A 24959-nucleotide genomic window follows, 5' to 3' on the forward strand; every position below is an offset into this window, starting at 1 on the left:
CCTTTTGCAAAAATTTTTTTTTTTTTTTCTTTCTTCTTTTTTTTTTTTTTTTTTTTTTTAAAGTGGATTTACTGTGGGAATCAGCTGTCATGTTTAGGGCAGCCGAGAAGGTCCATAGCAGGCCTTTTGCAAGCCTTGAAGAGACTGGGAGTCTGGGAGAATCCAAAGGCAGAGTTCTGATGTCCAGCACCACAGAAGTCTTGATCCGTCTCACTAGAGAACTATTCCTCTTCTATAATTCTCTTCTCTTGGGCCCCTTGTTGACTGGATTGTGCCTTCACTGTGGGTGGATCTTCCATATCTACTACTACCTTCAGGAATCACTCCCAAGGCCTAGCTAGAGTGAGGCTGTTTCTTGGTGTTCCTTACTCTTGTCAGGTTGACACCTAGTTAACCACCACACAGATGCTTTTTAGAGGTTAGCTTGGATTACTTTGGTCTGTGTCCCTGGAGATAACCCATGATACCACACTTACATCTTGTGGTTTTCAATTTCCCACCATCTCACTGAGAAGCCTGGGATGGAGACAAGCCCAGAGACCTCTAGTGTTTACAGAGTTTTTAGTCCAGGTGACAGAGTACAGCGTTGCTAGCTTTTCTCATGAGTTTCCTGTGATGATGTTTACAGTCTGTGTTTTCACAAACATTCAAAATGAGGTCAGTGGACTTTGCTGTTAGTTTTTTCTCTCGTGATAGGTCTTGGACTTTGAGAACACTGAATGGACCCCACGCAGCACACCCAGTCTCTCAAAGAGCATGCCCTGTCCTCCACCCGCACGGTCCTGTTGTTCCCAAGACCCATTAAAGATTCTGCCCAAAAGCCTAGGTGTGCAAGATTGTCTTGGTCTCTGTTTGCTTTGCAAAGTACTTTGCAGGAGATCAGGCATAAACTACCCCCTTCTTCCTGAAAAGTACCCTTGCGGTTCATATCCCAGAGAGAGGTTGTCTCCGGGGCTGGCAGGGAATGGCAGGTCCAGTGGACACCTGGTGTAGCCTAGGGCATACTTCATATCGCCATGATGTGACTAGGTCAGGTGGCACTTCATGAAATCTTAGGCTGTGTTTCAGATCTGGATGGCACGCTGTCTCCTTTATATACCCATTCCTATGTCCTCCCCACCCCCTTTCCAGTCATTCTGTGGAACCATTGTCTTAATTTCTTATTCAAGTGTACTGTCTCTCTTTTCCCCTTGCATTGTGAGTCTCCCTCTTACCAGGGTTAGGGACACTGAGCTTATCATCCCCCTCTCTGTGGAAACAGAAGTTGGGTGAGGAATCAGATAGATCGTCTTAGTTTTCTGATTTTTCTTTTCCTTTTTTAAAAGATGATTATTTATTTAAATGTTTTGTTATTATTATTTTTTTAATTTCACCAGAGATAGACAGAGAGGGAAAGGCAACGTGGAAAAGCAGGCCGCCAGGTCAGGGACTGGAACCCGTGATCAGCCAAGTGAGAATCCAGCACCTTGAATCACCACACCACTGGGTGGCCCCAATTTATTGTGAATGCCTATCATAAAGAAAAGACAGCATGCTCTTGAAACACTTTCAGATTAGATTGATGGTCTCTTAATCTCAGAATCACCTCTGCATCTCCTTTTCCAAGAGAAGTAGATGGCTTCTGGGCCTTATTACACTGATCACATCCGTCAGGGGGAATGTTCTTTCTACCCTCAGTTCAGTTCTAGGGAGTCTGAGAATGCAGCGGACATCAGACAGGCTAGTATGGAAAAAGAACATGTTTTAGTTTATAAAGAAATGCGATGGAAGGAAGAGGTTAAAGTTTACCATCGAAACAGGAGACAAAGAGAGGCAGAAATGGAGTGGAGGGGAGCAGAGAATGGCCCTTCGGAAAAAGTGAAATTTTGGAAAGATACATGGGCCCTTAGGATTGCAGATGGAGGATTGGATAGTTTTGTGATAGTGTCTGGTGGTTTCTACTGTGCGAGGGTAGGGATTTACGACATTTGAGTTCTTTTGGGAGGTTGTGCTTGTAGGTAGATAAGGAATTTCAAGAACTTATGCTTTCAACTCAAACGAACTTTTACTAGAGTGGGTTGTTCTGGGGCCTACAGAGATACAAGAGTGGACTTTGAGTTTCAAGCATGAGTTGATTATGGCGCAACAAATTTTGAAATCTATGCTTTGCCTTTCCAGAATACCCATTTCCTGTGCAAGTTTTGAAGACCTCCTTGTTGTTGTTGTTGTTGTTCTTCTTCTTCTTCTTCCTCTTCCTCCTCCTCCTTCTTCCTTCTTCCAACTTCTTTCCCCTTCTTCCCCCTTCTTTCTTCTTCTTCTTCCTTCCTTCTTCTTCGAGATCCTGGGCACACACACATGCCGGGTGTGAGTTTAAGCCACCGGGTCCGGGACTTGAACCGTGGTCAACTACATGGAAGTCCACATAGCTTTTACACCATCTGCTGGTCCTAAGACCCTCTTCTTTTTGAGGAAGGCAGCAGTTAAAGAAGAAGCTGGGGATGTGAGATGTGAATTACTATCTTTTTCCAAATTCTTAAGGTTTCTCTGGGACAGAGTCTCAGGTCTATGCTGAGTGTGCAGTTATTAAGACTGCTCTTTGAGGGCACATGGGTTTGGGAGCAGGAAGCTGGGTGTGTCCAGCTGGAAGTGGTCTCCATTACACATTGCTGGGGGAGGAGCCCTGGCGACCCTTCCCAGGGCTGATGCTTGGCAGGAGTGTGGAGTTGGGCAGTATGTTGACACAGCTAGAGATGGACGCCTCTTGATCAAAGGGTTAGGGCACGTTTTGGCTGCTGGCTTTGGAGAGAGTCCCTATAAAGAGAGTGAATAGCCTCCTCCCCCACCCCACCTGTCACACAGGTCTTTAGGAATGTGGCTCTCTTTTGCCCAGTCTCTAGCCACATCGTTTTGCTGAAGCCAGCAGTCAGGGAGACTGGACGTCCTTTGCCTCTGTATTGCTTTACCAGTGAGTTGCAGAGTTTTGGACGACGTATTATTGTTTACTTCTAGGACATTATTGGTTCTGGCCAACTTGGTCAATGTGACAGTTCTCTTACTGTTCCACAGCCTTCTTCACTGTGGTCTGTACTTGGAGGGTGCTCCCCACACACACCCCACACGCTCCTGAGGCGAATGTGACTTCTCTATGAGGTGACTTGGCTCTGGTGGCCAAGCTGCAGCACAACCTGAAGGAGCCACCGAGCAGGTTGGTTCCCTGGACGGTGCGCCTTTGTCTCACTTGCTGTCACTTGTTCTGATTTCAGCAGGGGTGTAGTGGGGGAGGACGGAGCTGGGGCAAGCTGACTGCGTGCATGTCGGAAGCACCCGGGAAAGTAATCCATGTGGTGTGGCCATTGAGGCTCGGGGTGAAGGAGAAAGAGTTTGGCAGTCAGTCATTTCCAACAATTTGCTGTTCATGTTACCAATAGCGTCCTTTCTGCTGGAGGTTTGTAAGTGTTACTTGGGTCTCGTCCTGTTCCCTGCGTGCACCCCCTAATGTTTTCAAATGTCTCTAGGATCACTTAGAACTTTAATTATTTCTCCCTTCCTTCACTTTTTTATTTTATTTTATTTTTATTTTTATTTTTTTGCTCTAGGGCGCATGCTCTCACCATAGAGACAGAAAGTGAGAAATCACCCCCTGGGGGAATGGCCACGCTGCAATCCCTTCTCCTCCATTCTCCTCTTGGGATCTTGGGCACGCATGCACACGCGCTTGGCGTGAGTTTTAAGCCACCAGGTCCGGGACTCAAATCGCTGTCAACCACATGGGAGTCCAGCAACATAGCTATTCTTTCTGTGCTTCCTCCTCCCTTTCCTCTCCTCTCCCACCTTTCCTGCCTTTGGAGATGCGTGCTCCTGGAGAACAGACTGATAAAGTGAGAAATCACTCCCCAGGGCATGGCCCTACCCTGGTCCCTTCTCTGCCCTCCTCCTCCTGGGATTTTGGGCACCTGGCGCATCTGGATCTGGGACTCACACCTCAGTCTGCTGTGTGGGAATCCAGCACCTTAGTCACCATGCTACCTGCTGGCCCACTCCGTCCCTTTTGTGGTGCTTTGCAGAGAGAATGAAACCTGGCAGCAGTGAGTGAGGCTTTGTGGAGGGACCTCCAAGAGGTTTAAGCTTCCCTGAAGGAGGCCGACCTTGTGGCTTTATCATTTCCTGTCTACAGAGAAGGAAAACGGGCTTAAGCAGTTGGGATTAGTGAAAGGGCTTAATTGAACAGGAAGTCTTCCAGCCCTTGCAGGTTGTCATAGTGTGAGACATGCGATTTGGGTGATTTTTATCTTGAGTCCTGCTTAAGGGGTTGGTCTTCTTTTCTCAGGATGTTTCCTGGCACCCAGTGGGGATCCAGACTTGGCAGAGTTCCGATGCTCAGGAAGGGATGGCTACGCCAGCATCGGTGGCCCACGAGGAGGGCTCCACTCCGTCTGAGTCCCTCATTCCCCTCACCGAGAGAAGCCTGTTGAGCTTTTCTGGTAGAATCTCGGCAAAAGCAGGTGTGATACCTGGTTTTATTAGCAGCAAGGCCGTACCAGCAGCAGGGTGCTGTCCCTCAATGGCTGAAAGACAGGTGACATCATTGCGGGGCCATTGTGAATCAAAGACAGTGGCTCCCCCGCTGGAGAAGTTTTCATTCTGTGAAGTGAGGCCTCTGCACACCCATTCTTGGCCGATCCTGTGGAGGGGGTCACTGACGCCTTACTCACGTAGGGCACTTGTCCATGACCTGCAGGTGGTCCGTATGTGTCTGTCACCGCTTTTTCCCATCGACGTGTCCCCTTTCCACCTCGAGCACCTTCATGACATGTGGCAGGGCCTGTGTGTTCATGGCCTGTAAAGTCAGACTGAGCCCGGCAGGTGGCTGATGAGCAAGACTGGGAGGACTGTCATCCTGTCTTGGGTTACGCAGTGGTTCTTAGGAATTCAGGAGAGAGAGCATGTGAGCTGTCAGGTGTGCAGTGGGAACCCCAGCAACCCTTGCCCCACTCCGCACTTAGGTCCGAATCGGTGCTGCCATGTGATTTCCGCTTTGTGCGCTCCAATATGGTTGCCCCGTGAAACCTCAAACCTTGATACAATGGGAAGTCGCTTAGAGGATATCCTGGCCATGATGAAAAGGAAGCTGATGTCCATGCCTTGGCTCCCTGTTGCCCACTTTAAATTGAGATCGGTTTCCTTGGTTTATATATTTCCAGCCTGCTCATGTGTCTCAGGTATCTGCCTCCTGAGGTGAGGCCCTGGGTCTCTAAATCCAGGAGCTCCCATTTTCCACTGCAAGGCTGCGCCGTGTCTCCAGCACCGCAGAGCTCCAGCAGTTGAGAGGAGGAGGGGAGTCGGTCTCCTCACATTCATTAACTGTTTATAGCTTCTTTAATGATGATCATGTTTTTTTCATCTTGAGGCAACTGTCATAAAAACCTTCCCCGTTTCTACAGACGTTCAGAAAGACATAGTGCTTGATTTGCAGAGAATCCTGTTACTACAGAACAGAATTCATTCAGCCTTTTGATTGGTGGTAGTATAGGTAACATCCCAGACCCTGAAAATTATTTGTGTGTGTGATTCAGCTTGCTAAATAAATTTCTGTCCAATCCCAAAATAAGTGCTTTGGGCTGTTCCAGAAGGAAACATAAGTGGGTGAGAATTATCCTGCATTGTTTTAATTTTCTTTTCTTGGTATAGCTTTTCAGTGCATATTGCAAAACAATCCTGTGGCCTTCAGCTTAGCCTTTTTGTTGTTTCCCAAGAAACCTAGATTCTGACTTGTATATATGTCCCTTACAAGCAAAGAACTAGGATTTGTATTGCTCAGCTGGGTGAAAAGACATTGAGAATGTCCGTGTTACTGCTTTCTGAAAACAGTGGCTGACTTATTAAATGCAGGTCCTAAAAATCGCCAAATGCCAGGGCTTGCTCTACTGTTCGGAATCCCCGCCTTCCTCCCAGGTTGATCGCAGCGCTGGCGTCCAAGACTCACTATTGCCATCTATTGGTGCTTGGTGGCTACTTCATGGGATTCTCAGTGGCTTGGGAGATGGTCTGGGACCTCTGCTGTTTCGTTCCTGTCTCAGTGAGCAGGCTCGTCTGAGAGAGAGAATATACGAAGCCAAAGCCTATCCCAGTCGTTCTAGTTGACCTTTGAGCTTCGGCCTGTCATGTGCTGAACAGATTTTAGAAACACACCTGCCAACGACTCCATCTAAACGTCTCTGGTGGAATGGTTCTGCAGGATGGATCCTTGGAGTATGCGCTCGGGAGGATGCCACTGGAGTTTGCCTTTTCTGGGGGGAGGGGGGAGGTTTATGGCATAGGGTGCGTGTGCTCGCCAGCCAGACAGACAGAGAGACAGAAAGTGAGAAATCACCCCCCAGGGGGGATGGCCACGCCGCAATCCCTTCTCCTCCATTCTCCTCTCGGGATCTTGGGCACGTACACACACGCGCCTGGCGTGAGTTTTAAGTCACCGGGTCTGGGACACGAACCGTGGTTGACTACGTGGGAGTCCAGAGACATAGCCATTACGCTAACCGCTGGTCCCTGGAGTTTGCTCTTAATGAACTAGTTGTGTAGCATTGTTGAATGCCCTTTTCTTTGTCCTTGGAAGAAGGAAGTGAGACTTGATTCTCTTCATTGGGTCATTCATCCTGTCTTCCCCACCACCTCCTGTGCCGGGAGATGGTTGCCAGGATATTTCTGGCACTTTGCAGTTGGGTATTGAGTAACCTAAAGTTGAGAAACTGCTGAGGTTTTTGTTGAGATGATATTTTAAAAACTAAATTGGCAATCCTACATCTACATTGAGTAGAAAGTCAAATTAACATTTTAACTGGTTCTTTAGGCTTTTAAAACTGAATGTGTTTTTGTTAATTTGTTCACACTTTATAACTACAATAACATATTAGGGATTTCGTTACCCTGACTAGATTCTTGAGATATTTCCAGGGTGATTCTGACTCTTTTTATGCTTAATTTATTCTTCTCTTCTTTTTTTTTTTTTCTTTAAGATCCACACTTTGCTCCAGTCTGCCCAAGGAACAGGAGTTTGTGGGTCTGAGCTCGTGGGTGGAGGGCTGGCTGCCTGATAAGGACAGGGCTGTGCCATCTGGGGTGGCAGGACCGACGACTTCCCATAGGTGGTAAACTCTAACTCATGTGACATTTGTGACTGACAGAACAAAAGGGCTTTGTTGCCACTTTAATTGTTGATTAATGATGATCCCTCTCCAATTTGACACGGTTGCTTTCTGGAACACAAAGGAGCTCAACGTCAGATGTTTCCTCCGTCATGACAGTCACGATTTCCAGCCAGTCCTGGTTCTTTGACGCTTCAGGATGCGGCGGAAGGTTTCCAGAAACGTAATTGAATAATTTCATTAATCGAATCAAAAGCTGTGCCGCACATCCCTTTCCAAACCGTTTGTGTGGGATGTCACCCCCCGCCCGAGGTTTCAGTGCTGCGAGGCATGTTTTCCTTGGGAAGAAGCTGTTCAGAGCTTGGAGGTATTTAGGGTCTTTCACCGTGAGCATTCCTTGCTTTCTCCTCTTCCCTAACCTCTTCCCCTGCGTGAAAGAACAGAAAAGCTCCCCCCTCTCTCTGGTGCCTGCGTTCAGGGGGAGGGACGGTTTGCGAGCAGTCGATTGTGACATCTTCCTGAGGTGGTGGTGACGTTGGCACCCCTGGCTTTTCTCCTGGGACCTGCTTCCTGATGGCTAGAGCTGATAAAAACCATTTATAAGTAGCTGTGTTAATATTCTGAAGGGTGCTTCAGGATTCTGAAGGAAGTTAATGCATTTACCTAAATGGGTTACTTATTATGCCTCATTGAAAGTATTGCTTCTCATGAGGCAGCGTGTACATAGTTTTGCTGCTCAATAACTTTTTCAAAGAATTATTTTATTTATTTATTTAAATGTGACCAGAGAAGGGCAGAGCAAGAGCGAGAGTGAGACAGAGTGCAAGAGAGAGAAGTGAGAAAGCAAGCTGCCAGGTCCGGTACTCGAACCACAGTCGGGCCATGTGGGAATCCAAGGCCCCTAACTACCACGCCAACTACCGGCCTGCTGCTAGATAATTTTAAGAGATTTGTGGGACAATTTCTCAAATTGCGAAAGTTCCCTAATAAATTTAAATGGGAGTGGGCTTCAGAACATTTTTGGAAATGGAATTATAGCCTGAATTTTGACACAAGGTTTTCAAAATCATAAGATGATACGAATTTTCTAAGACTCTTTTGGAAGTCCCTCTCCTGTAGATTTTTACTTTTCACCTTCTCCCCAACCTTCCAACTGCTGTATGGTGCCCTTGTCTCAAATGTAACAACCCTCAGGATTTTTCTCTTTTACCTATCGGTGGTAGGTGGAAAGTTTTGCTAGCAATCTTTGAACTATCCACCTATCTATTGTAAGAGAGATTTTTGCTATAGGGCACATTCATTTGCTGGAGAGACAGAGACAGAGAGATAGAAAGTGAGAAATCACCCTTCAGGAGGATGGCCACGCCACAGTCCACTCTCCTCCAATCTCTCTCCTCTCAGGATTTTGGGCACGCACATTACACACGCCTGGTGTGAGTTTCAAGCCACTGGGTCCAGGACTCGAACCGTGGTTAGCCATATGGGAGTCTAGCAACATCACCACTACGCCATCTGCTGATTCCTCTTTGGAATATTTATATTGCATAGCAATCCTGGCAGTTTAGAGATCGAAAATGCAATTTCCCACTGAGTACATTCTTTTCTAGAATGGTGAACATTCTGATGCGAAGGCATTATTACAGGAATTATGTTTGTTTCCCATTTTTAAATAGCACTTTTCTTTAAAAAAGAAGTTGTTCTTTTTTTTTTTAAACTGAAGAAAAAAATGGCGACTGCGTTTGCTTCAGACCCCAGAAAGCGAGTCGAACTACAGCTCAGGGTCAGCGATGCCCTCTCTGCTCTTTCTTCGGACCCTGCAGACCAAGCTCCACCAGGGTGTCTCCAGGACATTCAGCCAGTGACAGGTTCCTTCAGAGGTTAGAGCACACATAGCCACTCACACCAGCCCCCTCCCCGTGTGACTTCATTGACAAGTGCTGCACACAGTCGATACCCGTGATATTTCGCAGAAACGGACTCTTCCGTTGTGTTTAAACGCAGAGCAAGAAGCGAGGCCTGTAGCCGGGAGGATCTGGGAGGATGGAAGGAGCTAAGCCTCGTCCCGTGGGTCTGGCCAGTGCCCTAACTCAGGCCTGCTGCCTTCCTGGGGCTGAGTGATGTCCTCACAGCCTGGCAAAACACCCAGTGGAACTGAGAACAGGGTGGGACCCCAGCAACCACAGCAGGATGCCGTCTGTTCTTGGTGCTTCTCCTTGCAGAGTCTGGGTGGTTCTGGGTTCACTTGGGGATGTGTTTACCTCCCGCCGTCCTGTGCGGTTGCCCGCGACTGCACTTGCATTTGAATTTAGCGGGCAGCGTGCCCTGGGCAGGGCGTCTGTCCCCTCCCGCTCCCCGCCGCCCCCTGTGCGCACACGGGTGCACTCGGGTTCCTTTGAGCAGCTGCCAGATCTGTAGTGTGTGTGCTGGGGGTGGATAGAGTGGGTAATTATTTTGGGGGATGGCAACACAGGAATTTTTTTTTTTTTCTCTGAATAGGCCTTTCAGCAAGTTGGCAAAGCGTCAGGCCCGCTCCCGCACCGGCACAAAGAGCACAGCCATGCTGGGCATTTTGCATTTGCCAGACGCGGAGTGTCATGGTTTTTTGAATGAACAGACCCTCCCCTCCCCCAGCCCCTTGCTCTTTGTTTCGAATTGGGATGTAATCTAAATAATTGGATTTACCAGCTTACGTTTTTAATATTGGAAAATTGAGTTAATAAAATGATGTTTTGGCACGCAGGGCCCTCGCCAGGGGACCCGCCGTGCATTCACTTCCAGCCGCCCGGGCCCCCTTGCCCCTGCTCTCTGCAGCCTGATTGTATGCGTGCGCTATGTCCTCGTTGGTTTGTAAACTATCAGAAATCCTGGACGGAAATGGAATTTAATTAACCTAGAAATTGCTGCCGTGCCTAGTTAGGGCCGCCTGGGAAGTGAGTGTGCAGTAGATCGTGCTGGCTCACTCCACTGTAGGTGTCCCGGAGGAACCTGGAAAAGGAGTCCATCCGTAGGTGAGGGTCCTAAGAGCAGGTGCCAGGAGGCCTCTGAGCGCCTCTGGGGAGGGGTGCCCGGGGCGGCTGTTATGAAACAAAGCACTTGGTATAGGACATTCGTCAGAGCACCCATGAATTCTTCACAGGCTTCACTCACACAACTCACTGTTTAACTTTCAGAATAACACTCGTGTCGGGACCAGCAGATGGTGTAGTGGTTATGTTACTGGACTCGCACATGGCCGACCGCAGTTCATGTCCCGGACTTGGTGGCTTCAAACTCATGCCAGGCTTCTGTATGTGCGTGCCCAAGATCCCAGGATGGGAACGGAGAAGGGATTGCGGCATGGCCATGCCCCTGGAGGGTGATTTCTCCCCAGTGAGTGCATGTGCCCTATAGCAAAAAACTCACACTTCTCCCGCACAGCCACCCAAAAAAAAGAAGTAGTGTTTATTTTGGTTTGTTCCGTAAAGGTGCTATATTTTCTTTCAAACTAAGAAAATAGAATAAGTGACACGCACTAGGCAGTGGGCAATGCCACCTGTTCAGGGGGTGGAAGGCCTGGACGGCTGAGCAGAGTAAAATGCCGCCTTCCATGCAGCTTTGGGGGTGGGAGGGAAGTGGGCCTCTGCTTCCCTCCGATTTGCGGCTTAGTCAGGAGCTGAGACTAGTGCAGGGAGCGTGGTCCAGAAGGCCGGTGGCAGTTCGAATCCCAGTCCCACCAGCTTGGTAACCACGTGTGCCAAATCCCGGCAGGATGGAGAAACACTGAAGGGACTGAGCCCTGACCCGGTGCCACGAGGGAGGGGATGCTTTCTCCCTCTTTCAGTTTTTCTCTCTGGCAAGATTCTTCATTGATTGATTGAGATTTTTGTCATAGGGTACATGTGTTTGCCGGAGACAGACAGACAGGGAAAAGGATGTCACCCCCTGCCCCCTGGCGGGGTGGCCACCCTGTAATCCCTTCTCCTCAATTACCCTATTGAATTTGGGACATGTGCACCCACACACATACCTGGTATTTGTCAAGCCACAGAGTCTGGGACTTGAACCTGAGAGTCGACCATGTGGGATCTAGGCCCTTAACCTCCCAGCACCCATTGGCCCGTGCTTTTTTTTTTTTTTTTTAAGGTACAACTAGCCTGCGATGCATGTGGGGGTCATGTCCACATGGCACATGGCAGGAGCCTCCTGGGACCAGCAGGCTGTCACCTTGAATGGTCTTGCTGTGTGTATGGATGGGGGTGTGCAGTTGCACGCATTGTGGTAAGAGAGTGCCACTTGTGCTTGCGAGTGGAACTGGACGGCCCAGGCTTTAGTTAGTGGTGATGTCATCGCAGAAGACAGCGAGTGGTCTGTGAGTGACGTGGCTCTGGAAACCCAAACACCAGCTTCTCTCGGCACCCTTCTGAGTTAACGGTTCAGTTTGGTTGTTCTTTAATATATGCCCATATCTGTTGCACGCGCACACACACACACACACACACACCCTTACACAAACATTGGCAGTGATTAATCCAAACAACTTAAAACAATTTTTTTGAGAGATTTTTGCTGTAGGATATGTGCGCTTGCTGAAAGCCAGAAGTCACCCTTCACGGGGATGGCCACGCCACAGTCTTCCCCTCCACTTCACCTCTCGGGATTTGGGGCATGCACACGCAAGTGCCTGGTGTGAGCTTTAAGCCACCAGGTCCGGGACTCGAATCATGGCCAGCCATGTGGGACTCCACGGATGTAACCTTCAGTCATCTGCCCGTCCCAAGATGAGAGGTTTTTAAGTTGATTTCTTCCATGACCGGGACAGGCACTCCTGAGTAGTCTCAGTCCCTGTCCTCCCCCATCTCAGATGGCCTGGGCCACCGTGTGTGCGCACTGGCCAGGCCTCCTCAGGGAGGTCCTGGGCCGTGAACCAAGGCCTTGCCTGTGTGGGGCCAGCTGTGTTACGTCTGTGCCACCTCGTGGTCCTGAAACATCTTATTTTCTCTCAGCCCCTGTTCCCCAGTCTTGTTTAATTCGTTTGTTTGTTTGTTTTTAAAGAACTGGTCTCTCTTGCTCTTTTTTTTTTTTTTTTTTATTAATTTTCTTTAACTTCATTTATTTGTTTTAATTTGACCAGAGAAGGACAGAGTGAAAGCGAGAGAGAGAGAAAGCAAATACTTAGGTCTGGGACTCGAACCACTGTTGGCCATATGCGAGTCCAGTGCCCTTAACCACCAAGCCACTGGCTGTCCCCCCTCTTCCCAGCCTTAGGTTTTGCATACTGAATATGTTACCCCCCCAGGAAAATCAGTTCATTTGTAAATGTCTTATTACACACACACACATACACACTAGGGAGAAAGGTTTTTGCTATAGGGCACGTGCACTTGTCAGAAAGGCAGACAGCAACAGAGAGGCAGAAATCCCCCCCCACCCCCAAGAGGGGATGGCCACACCGCAATCCCTTCTCCTCCATTCTCCTCTCAGGATCTTGGGCACACATGCACACACACCTGGCGTGAGTTTAAGCCACCGGGTCCGGGACGCGAACTGCAGTCGACTACGTGGGAGTCCAGCAGCATAGCCATTATGCTACCTGATGGACCCTCCCACGATTCTGTAGGAGTCAAAATTATGGAAAGGCGTGTCTTCCATGTACCGTGTTTCCAGTGAGGGTGTCTTCTTAAGGAAATCTCTTTTGTGCTCTGTGGATACAAGCTGGGGGGTTGTAATGTCAATATCTGATTTTGTCCACAGGGAAAGAACCTGTAGGGTTGACAAAAGAATACTGTGCTCAGTCTCTAATTAAGGAGTTGAGACTTGACCTTGTCTACTGAAGGTAGCCCCGAACTTGAGGGCACAGGTTGTCTGGAGACACATTTTCCCCTTGTTGCAGGCTTTGCTTGTTGTAGTGAGCTTGTTCGACTATGCTCAGAAGACATGAGAGATGGGCCACTTCTTCGTCTGGAGTAGAAGATGGTTCAGGGGTGGATAAACAGGCCCACAGAGGGTGCAGTAAGAGCCAGCTAGGTGGTATGGTTTTTGAGGTGTTCGGCTCCCACATGGCAGACTGTGCTATTCAAGACCTGGACCCAGTGGAGGACAGTGGAGGACACATGGGTGCTTGTACATGCGTGCCCAAAGTCCAAAGAGGAGAGTGGAGGAGAAGGGATTGCAGTGTGTCCCTCTCCTCTGTGGGATGATTTCTCTCTCTTTCTGTTGTGCCCTATAGCCAAAGTGTTTTTATTTTTTTAGAGAGATTTTTGCTATAGGGTGCATGAGCTCACCAGAGGGTCAGAAAGTCACAGAGAGACAGAAAGTCAGAAATCACCTCCAGGGGGGATGGCCATACCACAATCCCTTCTCCTCTATTTCCCTTTTGGGATTTTGAGCACACACTCACACATGCCTGGCGTGAACTGCACGCCTTCTCGTCTAGGACTTGAACTGTGGTCGCCCATGTGGGAGTCCAGAAACACAAAATATTGTGATACTTTTGTGACGCCACCTGTTGGTCTGCAAAATGGGTTTTAAAAAGACAGAGCAGGGGCCAGCAGGTGGAATAGTGACTGAGTCCATCGTAGTTACGTATGCAGTCAGGAGTAGTTAACAGAGTGCAAGGTGAGTAAAACGTGTGTTTGCACACTCATGCGCGCATCATGGTGTGTCTTTTATACACATGTATAAAACACAGTCTTTTAATCCATTTATTGCCCTTTAAGATGGTCCTGTGCTTTATGAGAATGTGAGAGCTATGGAACCTGCATTTAAAAGACTTTGCTGGAAACGGGGTCTTTCTCCTTCTGTGTCACGATTGTACTGCTGCGCGTAGGTCTGTCGTCTGGCCTCTGCCTAATGTGTTGTTAATTTTCTCTTGCCTTTCCAGGCCCAGGCTGCAAGCACAAAGGAAGTTTGCTCAGTCTCAGCCGAATAGTCCCAGCACAACTCCAGTAAAGATAGTGGAGCCTCTGCTACCCCCTCCAGCTACTCAAATTTCTGACCTCTCTAAACGGAAGCCTAAGACAGAAGATTTTCTTACCTTTCTCTGCCTTCGAGGTAAGACCGCGTCACCAGCCGGTTTACACCGGTTTGCAAGAGTCCCCCTGGGTGAAAGGATGCAGAGGAAGGCGTGGGGCAGGGAGGTGGTGTCCGAGGGAGGTGGTGTCCGCTCTCGGCCTGTCTTCCCGGCCCGTCTTCCCGTCCCGAGCTGGGTGGAGGGTTTGCGAGTGAGGACTCCTGCTGCAATGCGCCTTGTAGATGCGGTTTCCAGCGGCCGCTCCTTCTGTCTTCATGTTCCTTTAGACTCATCCCTTCTTACTCTTTTCTTTTGTGACAAGGACCATTTAGGAGTCAGGGTCTGGGTCCTGCAGTGTCTTCTCTCTGGCGTGTTTCTGGCCTGCGGGGGTGTGTGTGCGCACGCGCTCCTTGGCTAAAGCTGGATGGGTCCCCTCGGCTCTGCGCGTACTGAAGTTGATGACTTAGCACTGCAGCCCCATGGGTTTCCCCCTTTCTGCATTCAGCGCTGCGGATACTGGTTGGTTCCTGCTATCCTTCACGCATTCATCTATTTCCTCGGTCTTCTTCAGTGTAACCACCTCCCATCGCTGCTGCCACCACACCCCTTGTGGACTCTGTTACCACACTGCCCTGACGCCCCACTCAGTTGCTCTCCTCTCCCTCCCTGCTTGCTTCGTCTCACCAGTTGGAGTTGGGAGTGAACCAGGGATGGAGAAATGAAGAGCTGAGCTGATGTCTGACATGATCGTCTATGTTGTTAGTCCCCAGAGCGTCGCAGCGCACAGGAAGAGGAGTAATTGTATTCCTGTTAGAGATTTTCTAGCAGCCATGGATCACTGGCCTTGCATAGAAGAGATGATGTGGATGGGCTTTCTCCCAATTCATCTTCGCTAGTTTTCCCGTAGCTTCTTGCAGAAAGAGCTTCATGATCCTAGGTCGAATGTGAAGATCTAAAACACAGTCTGGTGCTGGGTTGGCTGTCCAGGGAAGAGGGCGACGTCGGCCTGCCATGAGGCTGAGGGGTGAGCTGTGAGCGTGGGATGCAGTGTTCCGAGGGAGTTGGCGCTCATGTCTGCTCTGAAGGGTCTGCAGGATGACCAGCAGGATGGGGACGTGGCTCTCTCTTTATGACTGTTCATGCATAGTGTTTAATGTCGTCAGAAGCAGTTTCTTTTTTTTTTAATAGATTTTTGCTATAGGAAGTGTGCCCTCAGTAGAGACAGAAAATGAGATATCACTCTCTTCTCAAGATTTTGAGCACAGTGAACCAGCATTTAGCGTAATGGCTATGTCGCTGGACTCCCACGTAGTCGACCACGGTTCGCATCCCGGACCTGGTGGCTTAAAACTCATGCCGGGTGCGTGTGCATGCGTGCCCAAGATCCCAAGAGGAGAATGGAGGAGAAGGGATTGCAGCGTGACCATCCCCCCTGGGTGGTGATTTCTCACTTTCTGTCTCTCTGTCTGTCTGGCGAGCGCATGCGCCTTATAGCAAAAACCTTTCCAAAAAAAAAAAAAGATTTTGAGCACACACACAGATGCTCCGCATGAGTTTTAAGCCGCCAGGGCCGGGACTCAAACTGAGGTCAACCATGTGCAAATCTAGTCTTAAGCACTGTGGCACCTGCTGGCCCTCGAGGCCGATTTTATTTATAAGGAGCAATCGTTAAGTATTTTTGGCTTTTTTTTTTTTTTAAGGAAAAGCATTTGGACCTCTGGATTATAGGTCCTTCGTTTAAAATAAATGAGGAAATAATATAGTGGTGTGTGCTGCTGGAAGGTCTCCCTTCCTGATTTGTTAGGATGTCTGCAGCTTGTTCCATTGGTTATGGGCTGTCGTCATGTGAGAGTTGACTTCCTGACTGTGGAGTGGGTGACTGTTGTTTGTAGGTTCCAAAGGTGACAGGTACAACTACTGGGAACGTGTCAGTGATTATATTTAGAGAGGGGAGTGTGTGTGTGTGTGTGTGTGTGTGTGTGTGTGTGCACGTGCTCATCACACATACCTGTTTAAGTGGTACTTTTAAAATCATACCTTGTGTGGTTTAAGGACTTACTTGGACAAAGACGATGCTCATTTCTCCATTTCATAGCATCTGGGAAGTCTGGGTACCCAGGTTTGAAGTTTCCAGACTCTGGACAGAAGAGAATCGTATCTTGCTGATTGAGTTTGCTCCTTTGAGAAGTGACATCCAGCGAAGCTGTAAATAAGTGAAACCTAGAAGGCTGAGATGATTTTGGAAAAATGGCTCTCAGCCGTAGCAATTGGTCCGTCTGTGTCTGAGCCGAGCAGTAAGACGGGTTTCGTTATTAGCGGGTGTGTAATGAGGACTTTTATTGCACTTTTCGTATTTCCTCTGTATTTTTAAACCTGAGATTTCACAAATAAGATTCAACTTTAAAATATCATTTTTTTGGGTCAGGATAGGTGTGTTTCCCTAATCTGGCCCTGTAAGGCCACAGTGATACACGATGCGTGTGATACCTTGAGGATCCTGGAAATGTCCTAAACCTGATGGCCCCAGATGGCTTTTTCACCCCTTAGTTTTGCTGCAGGGAGCTTGTACTTGCTGGAGAGAGACAGAGAGAGAGAAAGAACAAATCACGCCCCGGGACAATGACCACACCCGTCTTCCCTCTATTCTCCTCTCAGCATTCTGGGTACACCTGCGGACCCAAACCACCAGGCCTGGGACTTGAACCACGCAGTCAGTCATGTGAGATCCAGTTGCCTTCACCTCCATGCCACCTACCCGCCTACCTGGCATATATTAATAGGTAATTTCTTGAGCTAATTAAAACTGGTATTTCTACGCGTCCAAGGGTTAAAGAGATGATCCCTGTCCTTGAGCTACTTCAGTCATTTCTTTTCAGTTTCCAATTTTTAAAATAAGGTGTTACACTCTTTAAAAACCATTAAAGTATTGCCCGTTCATTTGGGAATAGTCGCAGGAAGAAAGGTGGCGGATAGAAGAGGGAACTGAAAAGAGCCGAGTCTCATCTCTCGGAGACGTCGCTGTTGGCCACCTCCTCTGTGGACACCTCACCCGCCGTCTGCATGTACACGTGGGATGCAAACTGCTCCCCGAAATGGCTTCGCCTTCTTCTATTTTTGCACCTGCTGTTCCTACTTAGCGGTATGACAGAAGTACCTGTCTGTCGTGCAGTTTTAGTAGTTTTACAGTGTTCCCTTCCTTTATGAGGGTGTCATAATCTCCCTAATTCCGAATCTTCAGGTCGATGTGTTTCTGCCTTTTGATTTTGACTGCCGAGGACACGTAACCTCAGTTACATTTTGCCTCCTCCGAAGTCTTGTCAGGCAACACAGACAGTTGAAAATCTGGTTGACACCCTTTGGCCTGGCTTCTGATTCTGCATCTTATTTCTTGGTGCCAGCTCCACACCAAATAGAGCCCCCAAAGGGCTGAGTCAGGTCATCTCCCTTGGCTGTCTGGGGGTGCTGCAGGGGTGCAGACTGCGGTCTTTAATGGGCTCGTTATTTACAGGGTCGAATGTCTGGCTGTAGAAATGAAGGAATCAAAGCAAAGACCTGGCTATGATGTTTGTGCCTAGAATTGCAGGTCACCCCTTTCTCCAATCCCCGGTTACTACCTTTCATCGCCTTGACGCTCATTTGGAATAGAAGAGAATGAATCGGGACGCAGAGTCGGGACGACAGCAGTGGAGTTCTGTTAGCCATTAGGGACAGTGAGGGAACTCAAGACCCAGCCGTCTCCCCGAAACTCGAAACTCGGCCAGGAGGGGAACCCCCCCTCTCCCATTAGTGTAGGGACCGGCATAGCTGTGTAAACACAACAGCTAGTCATTCCGGGTTAAAAAGCTTTAGAGATTTTTCTAAGCTGTTTCAAGGCGCTTGGGGATTTAACAACTAAGTTGGGCAAGGCTCTTTCCTTTCCTGTTTAATATCATGACCTCGAATTTCTAAAGGACGGGCGGATGGCTGGATTCCTGCAGCAGGGCCCGAAGCGTTTGCTTGCAGCGACTTAGCTGTAAATAGCTGCTTTGAAGGGTCCACGCGGCTCTTGCCAGAGGCGTAATTAGTACCTCTGCCGGGCAGGCAGGCAGCGAGGAGGGCTTCTGCATTTGCAGCACGTGGCGATGGGGCCATCGTGCCATCTCTGTTTTCCCTTCACCAGTCTCGTTATTCTTAATGAGTTCTGTCGTCTCCTCTTTGTTCTGACTGTGGTTATTAACAGATTAAAAAGAGCTTAATGCTGCAGAGCAGTGGCAGGTTAAATGATTCTCTTATTTACATTTTCCTTTTTACGGGGCACGACAAACAAGGGGGAATCCCAGAGGGGACTCCTGAGGCTCACACTCCCACACAAGGTTCCTTCTGATGGCCGTGGGTGGCACGGTTCCGTGTCGCAGCCCCGTTGGCAACAGAGAGCCTTCTGGGGGGAATTCCTGGGGAACATCCTTTCTGTCGGCTGCTGTGAGGAGGTGCTGTGTTGAGTGGGGATTGCCGGCCTTGCGCCCCCAGCAGAATCATCTGCGACCAGCCGGCGTTCAGTTGCTGATTAATTCAACAACCCTTTACTGAACCCCCTTCGTGTGCTAAACATTGAGAAAATGGAGATTAGATCTGGGAAAGCAGTATCAATCAGGCGGTAGGGGAAGAAGACCGTAACCGGAAGTGTGTGAACAGGCCAGTGTTGGGGTGTGTTCCAGGGGAGCGCTCAGGAAGGAAACTCTGCCCTGGGCTTTCTGGGGTAGCTGCAGAAAGGTGGTGACACTTGGAGAGCTCTTCAGGAACTAAAGACAATCAGGCCAGGAAGGCGTCCATCCCAAGGCATCGATTAATGTGGGGTTCATTAGTTGGGTTGGGGATGGCTTCTGTTGACGTGGGAAGTTGGGGTGATCAGGCCCAGCACCAGAGCTGCAGGCTGCCTGGGTTCTTCCTGATGATGAAGAGTTAGAGACACACACACACACAGGATAGTAAAGCAGAGAGGCCATCGAGTGAGAGGGGAGGGAGAACAGAGCTCCGAAGAAGGGGATGGGTCCCGAAATGAGCTGCCACCCTGTAGTTTGGGTTCCAAGGCTGAGGTTTATCATTTTTTTCTTTTGAAAGCTCTGAGTCTAGGACTGGCACGCGGTCCTCCATGTGTGAGTGCATCGATGTCACTGCTCCTCCATCTGCTGGCCCCGGAGATTTATCATTTCTAAATCTAGATCGTGCTCGTTGACCGTTTGTTGGGCCCACTCGTTGTCTTCCCATTGGTTCTGGCAGGTTGGCTTCATCAGCTAGATGTCCCACTATCCCGCCTGCGTTATGTGGGGCAGCGAATTTTCTACCCTCATCTGTTTTTATCCATAGCCACGTGGGCAAAGGCTCCATACGGCCCCTTTTCCCGCTTCCTCTCGCTAGCTTTCTCCTGCCTGACTTAGAGTGAAAGCATGGAGGTTAGGACATGCCGTAGGTTCTGCAGGTCCTGGCAGAGGGTTCTGCAGCAGAGGTGACTTACTGTGCCAGGAGGGCAGGAAGATGACCCTGGCAGCTCTGGGGAAAGTGGATCCAGGTTCCAGGAGGGCTATCGGAGGGGTGGATTTTAGGAACAGACTGCCAGATCGTGGGCAGATGCCTGGAATCTCAGGGCGAGTGTCCCTATGGTAAAAGGGATATTCCGGTGTCCACAGCACACTGTGGTTCTAGAGTTAATCTAAAGGTAATTGGAATGAAACCCTTGAGGATGGTGGCCAAGGGCGTCTTCCCAGTCTTCCTTGTTTCTCAGTGAGTTTTGAGGCGGAGGTGGTGGAGAAGAGAATTGGTTTTGCATTTGGGTGGAACAGTCAGACAGACCAGCTGATGGGTGACGGGTGACAGGAGAGACCGCCTGCCCGTGGAGCAAGGAACACAGTTTTGATGCAGTATGAGCCATGGGTGTTTAGGGGAGGAGGAATCCTAAGTAGGGCAAATGCAAAAGCCTTGGGTGATTAGAGGTCACAGAATGAAAGGGGATTAACCTGCTAGAAAGCAATTAAGTAATCCCCCAATCCCAGCAGCCCTGTGGCTGTCATAATGAACTTCCTGAGCAGGGAGGGAATACTTCATTCCACAGGCGCTTCGGGGAGGAAGGCTCACACTGTCCCCCGTGCTACATAGCTTCTTTTGGTGACCCCTTCTGAGCCATGTCACGTCTTAATTTTTGAGAGCAGCTACAGTGAAAGCGTGGTCCCTTGTGGGATTATCCCTGCCTGGAGCGGTTCCATGGCCACTCTGTCCCTTCTCCCAGTCAGACCAGCTCCCATTTGGGGTTTTTCCTCTGGACTCTGTACCTTGGCTCAGTTCCGCTGAGCAAGCCGTGTGTTTGCTAGGATCGTTTATCAGCTAGTAATGAAGAAATACGAAGCTTGGCTTCGGAATTCCTGAGGTCTGAGGTAGGGAAGGTTGGATCTGTCTTAATTGCTCCGTGACCTTGATCGGTTAGAGATGCCAAGACGTTTGGCTCCAGGGCTTGGCGGTGATCCAGGCCCCCTGGCCTCTCACCATACTTTGTCCTCCCTAAAGATAAAGCAGGCTCCCTTTTCTCTGCGGTGCCTGCCAACCCACACTTACTCATGCTGCTCCGAGTCGTCTCTGGCTCTCTCCCTACTTGCTCAAGTCCCTTAGTATTTCTCGTCCTCTTGGAAATCCACTGAGGGAAGGTGAATGAGTGCATGGCTGTGGGGTTGTCCTCGCTCAGTGCAGCCGAGTCAAGTCCCTGGTGTTTATAGGAAGCGAGGGCTCTGCCCGGTTCCCAAAGTCGCGCTGGCTGTGGTCGGTGGGTTTAGATTTTTGGTTGCACTTCTCAGCTGGAGATGGTGTCTTGGTGGTCAGAAGTTACACATCTGATCGCTGTCATGGTGCTTTATGGTGCCATTTGTACCTTCACCGGAGCTCAAGAGAGCCACAGGCCTTTTGGCATTTGATTGTGTATTTATGTCTCTTAAGACAACTGTGCACAGAGCAAGCCGGGAAATATTACACGGGGGGATGTTTCAGCCTGTGATCCCAAAGATTGTAGATGGGGGTGTGTGGTTCCTCGCGAGGGAAAGTGCCCGGTGACCCTGTGTTCTCGTCGCAGTGCCCTTCACGTTAGGGCTCTTACACCCTAAAGTGGGGCAGTTTGCTTGATGGGGGCCAGGCAGGCTCACCCGGGTGCTCGTGTTCTTAGTCCAGTGCCCCCCGGGCTGGAGTCCCGTAGTCCAGGAGGAGGAGGGCCAATGCGGCCACAGCCAGGAGGTCATCATGTTGCTTTTTCAAACTCACTCAAATGTGAATTCCTTTCGCATTTGCCATCCCCACGAGGTGCCTGTCACCAGTCTAATTATTTTCCTGATCGGAAAAGGAGGAAGTGCCTTGCCTTTGTTCTCACATACACATCGATGACAATCTGATTTGATAGCAAGATATTTGCTGTCTCAGCCATGGGTTAGGCTAGCGATAGGACTTCGGTGTGAGCTGAGGAAAGTGCTTACCTAAATATTATGTCACAAACTTTGGGGTCATTTTTTTTTTAAGTGTTTGCCATAGAGTGCATGTGCACATGAGAGAGACAGATGGAAAATGAAAAATCCCACCCCCACCCCCACCCCCCATGGGGGGGAATGGCCACACTACAGTCCTTTTTCCTTCATTCTCCTTTTGGGATTTTGGGGATGCACACACACGTGCCCGGCGTGATTTTTATGCTGCTGGGTCTAGAGCTCGAACCACAGTTGGCCATGTGTGAGTCCAGCACCTTAACCACCCAGCTACCTGCTGGCCCCATGATTGTTTTGGCCTAAGGCTTTATGTGCTTTTTATAAAGGGCTAACTCCAAGTCTGACGCTGAGTGAGCTACTGCCAGTGTCGAGACGCTTTTGTCCAGTTCTGGGCTCCATCTGCCATCTTTTTCAGAACTTGGCACCTGTTGGGGGCATGCACACAACCTACACGCATGCATTCCCAAGGTGGGCATTGATGCGTGGGCAGCTCCGATTCCGTAAGGAAGCACAGCCCTTGAGCACAGGAAGCTGTTTCCTCAGTCCCTGCCTCACTCCCCTCCAGCAGTGCCAGTAGGACCTAGGTGAGCATGTCCTAATTTTTATCGTAATTTTAATTGTTATTTTCTCTTCAGGTCACGTGACACTAGTTTTTGCTTGTTGATATAATAAGATAAATCTTTTAAAACCTGAGTGCAAATCACTTTAAAGAAGATAAGAACACATGGAGTATCAGGACTGAGAAAATAATTTTAGGGTAGTTTGAAAATGGCTGACGGCTTGGAAAATCTCGTTGTAAATTGTTTTTCCTTCTTAAATCTTAAGGCTGATCTGCGGGCCAGAAAGGGTGCTGTTAAATGTGTCACCCCACAGTCTTTTAGGGAACTTGGCTCACGTGTGTACACACGAATGCGTGTGATGAATGTAGACATTTGGTTCCGAGTGTCTGGGTGCTTGGTGCCCCCCATCTTGTTCAAGTTGTCAGCTAGGGACCAGCAGATGGCATACGGTTACGTTGCTAAACTCCCACGTAGCCAACTGCGGCTTGAGTCCTGGCCCCAGGGACTTAAAACACACCAGGCACGTGTGCTTGTGTGCCCAAGATCCTGAGAAGAGAATGGAGGAAAAGGGATTGTGTGTGGCCATCTCACCTGGAGGCTAATTTCTTGCTTTCTGATTCTACCTCTCCAGTGAGTGCATGCACCCTATCACCCTATAACAAAAACCTCTCTCTCAAAAACTAAAGTCGTCAGCTAAGGCAGTTGTTCCTGCTCTTTCTTGGTGACTTCAGTCCCATTTCAAAGGACGGAGCCCCTCCTGTCTTCAGACCTTGGAAATGGGTAGGTGATCCTCCCTCCCCCCCATTCTTATTAGTTCACTTTGAAGTTTTGCTTTTAAGTTAATATGATAACAAGGTCTGATTTCTTTTCATTCCCCTAAAGATGAATCTCCAGAAATGCCAACTCAGTGGGCCTGCCCCATGCTAACTGGGTCAAGCAACAGAATGGGCGTCTTCAGCTACATGGCAGTGTGCAGGGAATCCCTGCACGGTCTTTCCAGAAGAGAGCCAAACCCCAGCTTCTTAAGATCAAGACCCGATCGGGGAGGGAAGATAGAGGGAGGAAAGGTTTGGTTGGTTTGTCTGTGTACATGATTCATGGCGGAGAATCCAATTTTATAGAAACCACAGTCCAAATGAGAGAAAGCAAGCTTTTGGATTAAAATGATTTCTGTTGTGGTTGTAACATACCACAGTTTGATTTTTGTCCAGATGAAAACATTTGGTTTGCACTTCGGTAAATATCGTGGAGACATTGCCAGCTAATTCTGAAAAGTAATGAAACACAGCTTTGGCAAAGCACAGATGCACCCTACTCCCGATCCCTCTTATCGGATCCAAGTTCAGAGTGATTTTTTCACATTTGCTAATGCAGTTGAATAATCAGGAGAGAAAATACGCCTGTAATTTTAATAGAAAACTATATATATATTAATGCACGTTTATCATCACTGAGTATAAGATAGGCCCCCAAAGCTAGCGGTCTTTAAGGTCTGTAACCATCTAAGACGTCTGTGAAACCACAGAGCTGGTAAAGAGAAGAGGTGATGCCACAGGCAAAGGCAGCCTCTCTCATTTGCTCACGAATGTCATAAATGGGCCATTTATCCCGATTGTCCACCTTCAGATACAGGGGCTCCACTGAAAATAAGGGGTGACTGAGCCCTGGTTTTCACTATCCTCGCTGAATTTGCAGCCCGCTGTGGGTACGCCTTGTTGTGGAAGGGGCTTGATCTCTCTCCAGATTTGAAGTTTTTTAAATGTTTCTTTCTATGCGGAGAGAGTGCGAGAAGACCCTTCAACAGCGTCTCACGCCGTGATCCTCCCCTAGCCTGTCCCAGCTGCCCATGATCATGGGAACATGCACCAGGCATGGACAGGGCCGCTGGGGCACCGAACACAGTCCTCCAGATGGCCTCCGTGCTCACGCGGGGTCACCGTGCTGGGTCTGGAACATCTTTCCTGTGCGTGACTCACCTGTCTCTCAGCCCTCTTCCTCTTTCCATCCCACTTGTTCCGTTTTCATTTTCTGCAGGGTCGGACCCACAGTGAGCTTTGCAAAAGATTTTCCCAACCCGAACATGGAGGCCAGAAGAGTCTCTCATAAGTTTTCTAGAGGGCCAGGGTTCATGGTTCAGGTGCAGGACACCCACATAGTCGACCTCGGTTTGAGGCTTGGATCAGACTGCTTGAAAATGTCGCCAGGTACATGTGCGTGCTCCCAAAATCTCGAGAGAACAGAGGAGAAGGGATTGCGGCGTGGCCATCCGAGTTCTCACTTTCGTTTTCTCCATCACTGTCATTTTCGGGTGAGCACATGCACCTGATGACAAAAACCTTTGGAAAAAAAGAGGTTTTCTAGATGTGAATCTAACTGCTTTGATGCCAAGTTCCAGAAGTAACGAGCTATTTCTAATGAAGTATTCCAGCGCACACACTCTTTGGATTTTATGAGGGCCTGTGTGCTTCTGGGTAAGGCATTTATTTAGTTTTTCTGAATCCTCCACTTTTGGGAACACTTCACTTTTTGCTTTTTTGGGGGGGGGAGGTTTTTGGTATAGGGTGCGTGCACTCACCATACAGAGAGAGATAGAAAGTGAGAAATCACCCCCCAGGGGGGATGGCCATGCCTCAGTCCCTTCTCCATTCTCCTCTCGGGATCTTGGGCATGCACGCACACACGCCCAGCGTGAGTTTAAGCCCCCAGGTCTGGGAGTCCAGTGACATAGCCATTACGCTAACTGCTGGTCCCCTGCTTTGTTTTGCTTTTAAGATTTGTGGTTGGGCACCTGCACTGGACTGAG

The 24959-nt window shown here is 49.1% G+C and overlaps 1 protein-coding gene across 1 annotated transcript in view; it reads left to right on the plus strand.

The window, feature by feature from the left end:
* JARID2 (jumonji and AT-rich interaction domain containing 2) overlaps positions 1-24959 on the plus strand; it is a 268700-nt gene that overhangs the window by 194622 nt on the left and 49119 nt on the right. The window contains exon 4 of the mRNA XM_027766735.1: positions 13978-14147. Coding sequence (XP_027622536.1) covers positions 13978-14147 — 170 coding nt within the window. The remainder of the gene's footprint in view (positions 1-13977; positions 14148-24959) is intronic.

Source organism: Tupaia chinensis, unplaced genomic scaffold (assembly GCF_000334495.1).
Source record: "Tupaia chinensis unplaced genomic scaffold, TupChi_1.0 Scaffold143647_1, whole genome shotgun sequence".
Taxonomy (NCBI): Eukaryota; Metazoa; Chordata; class Mammalia; order Scandentia; family Tupaiidae; genus Tupaia; species Tupaia belangeri.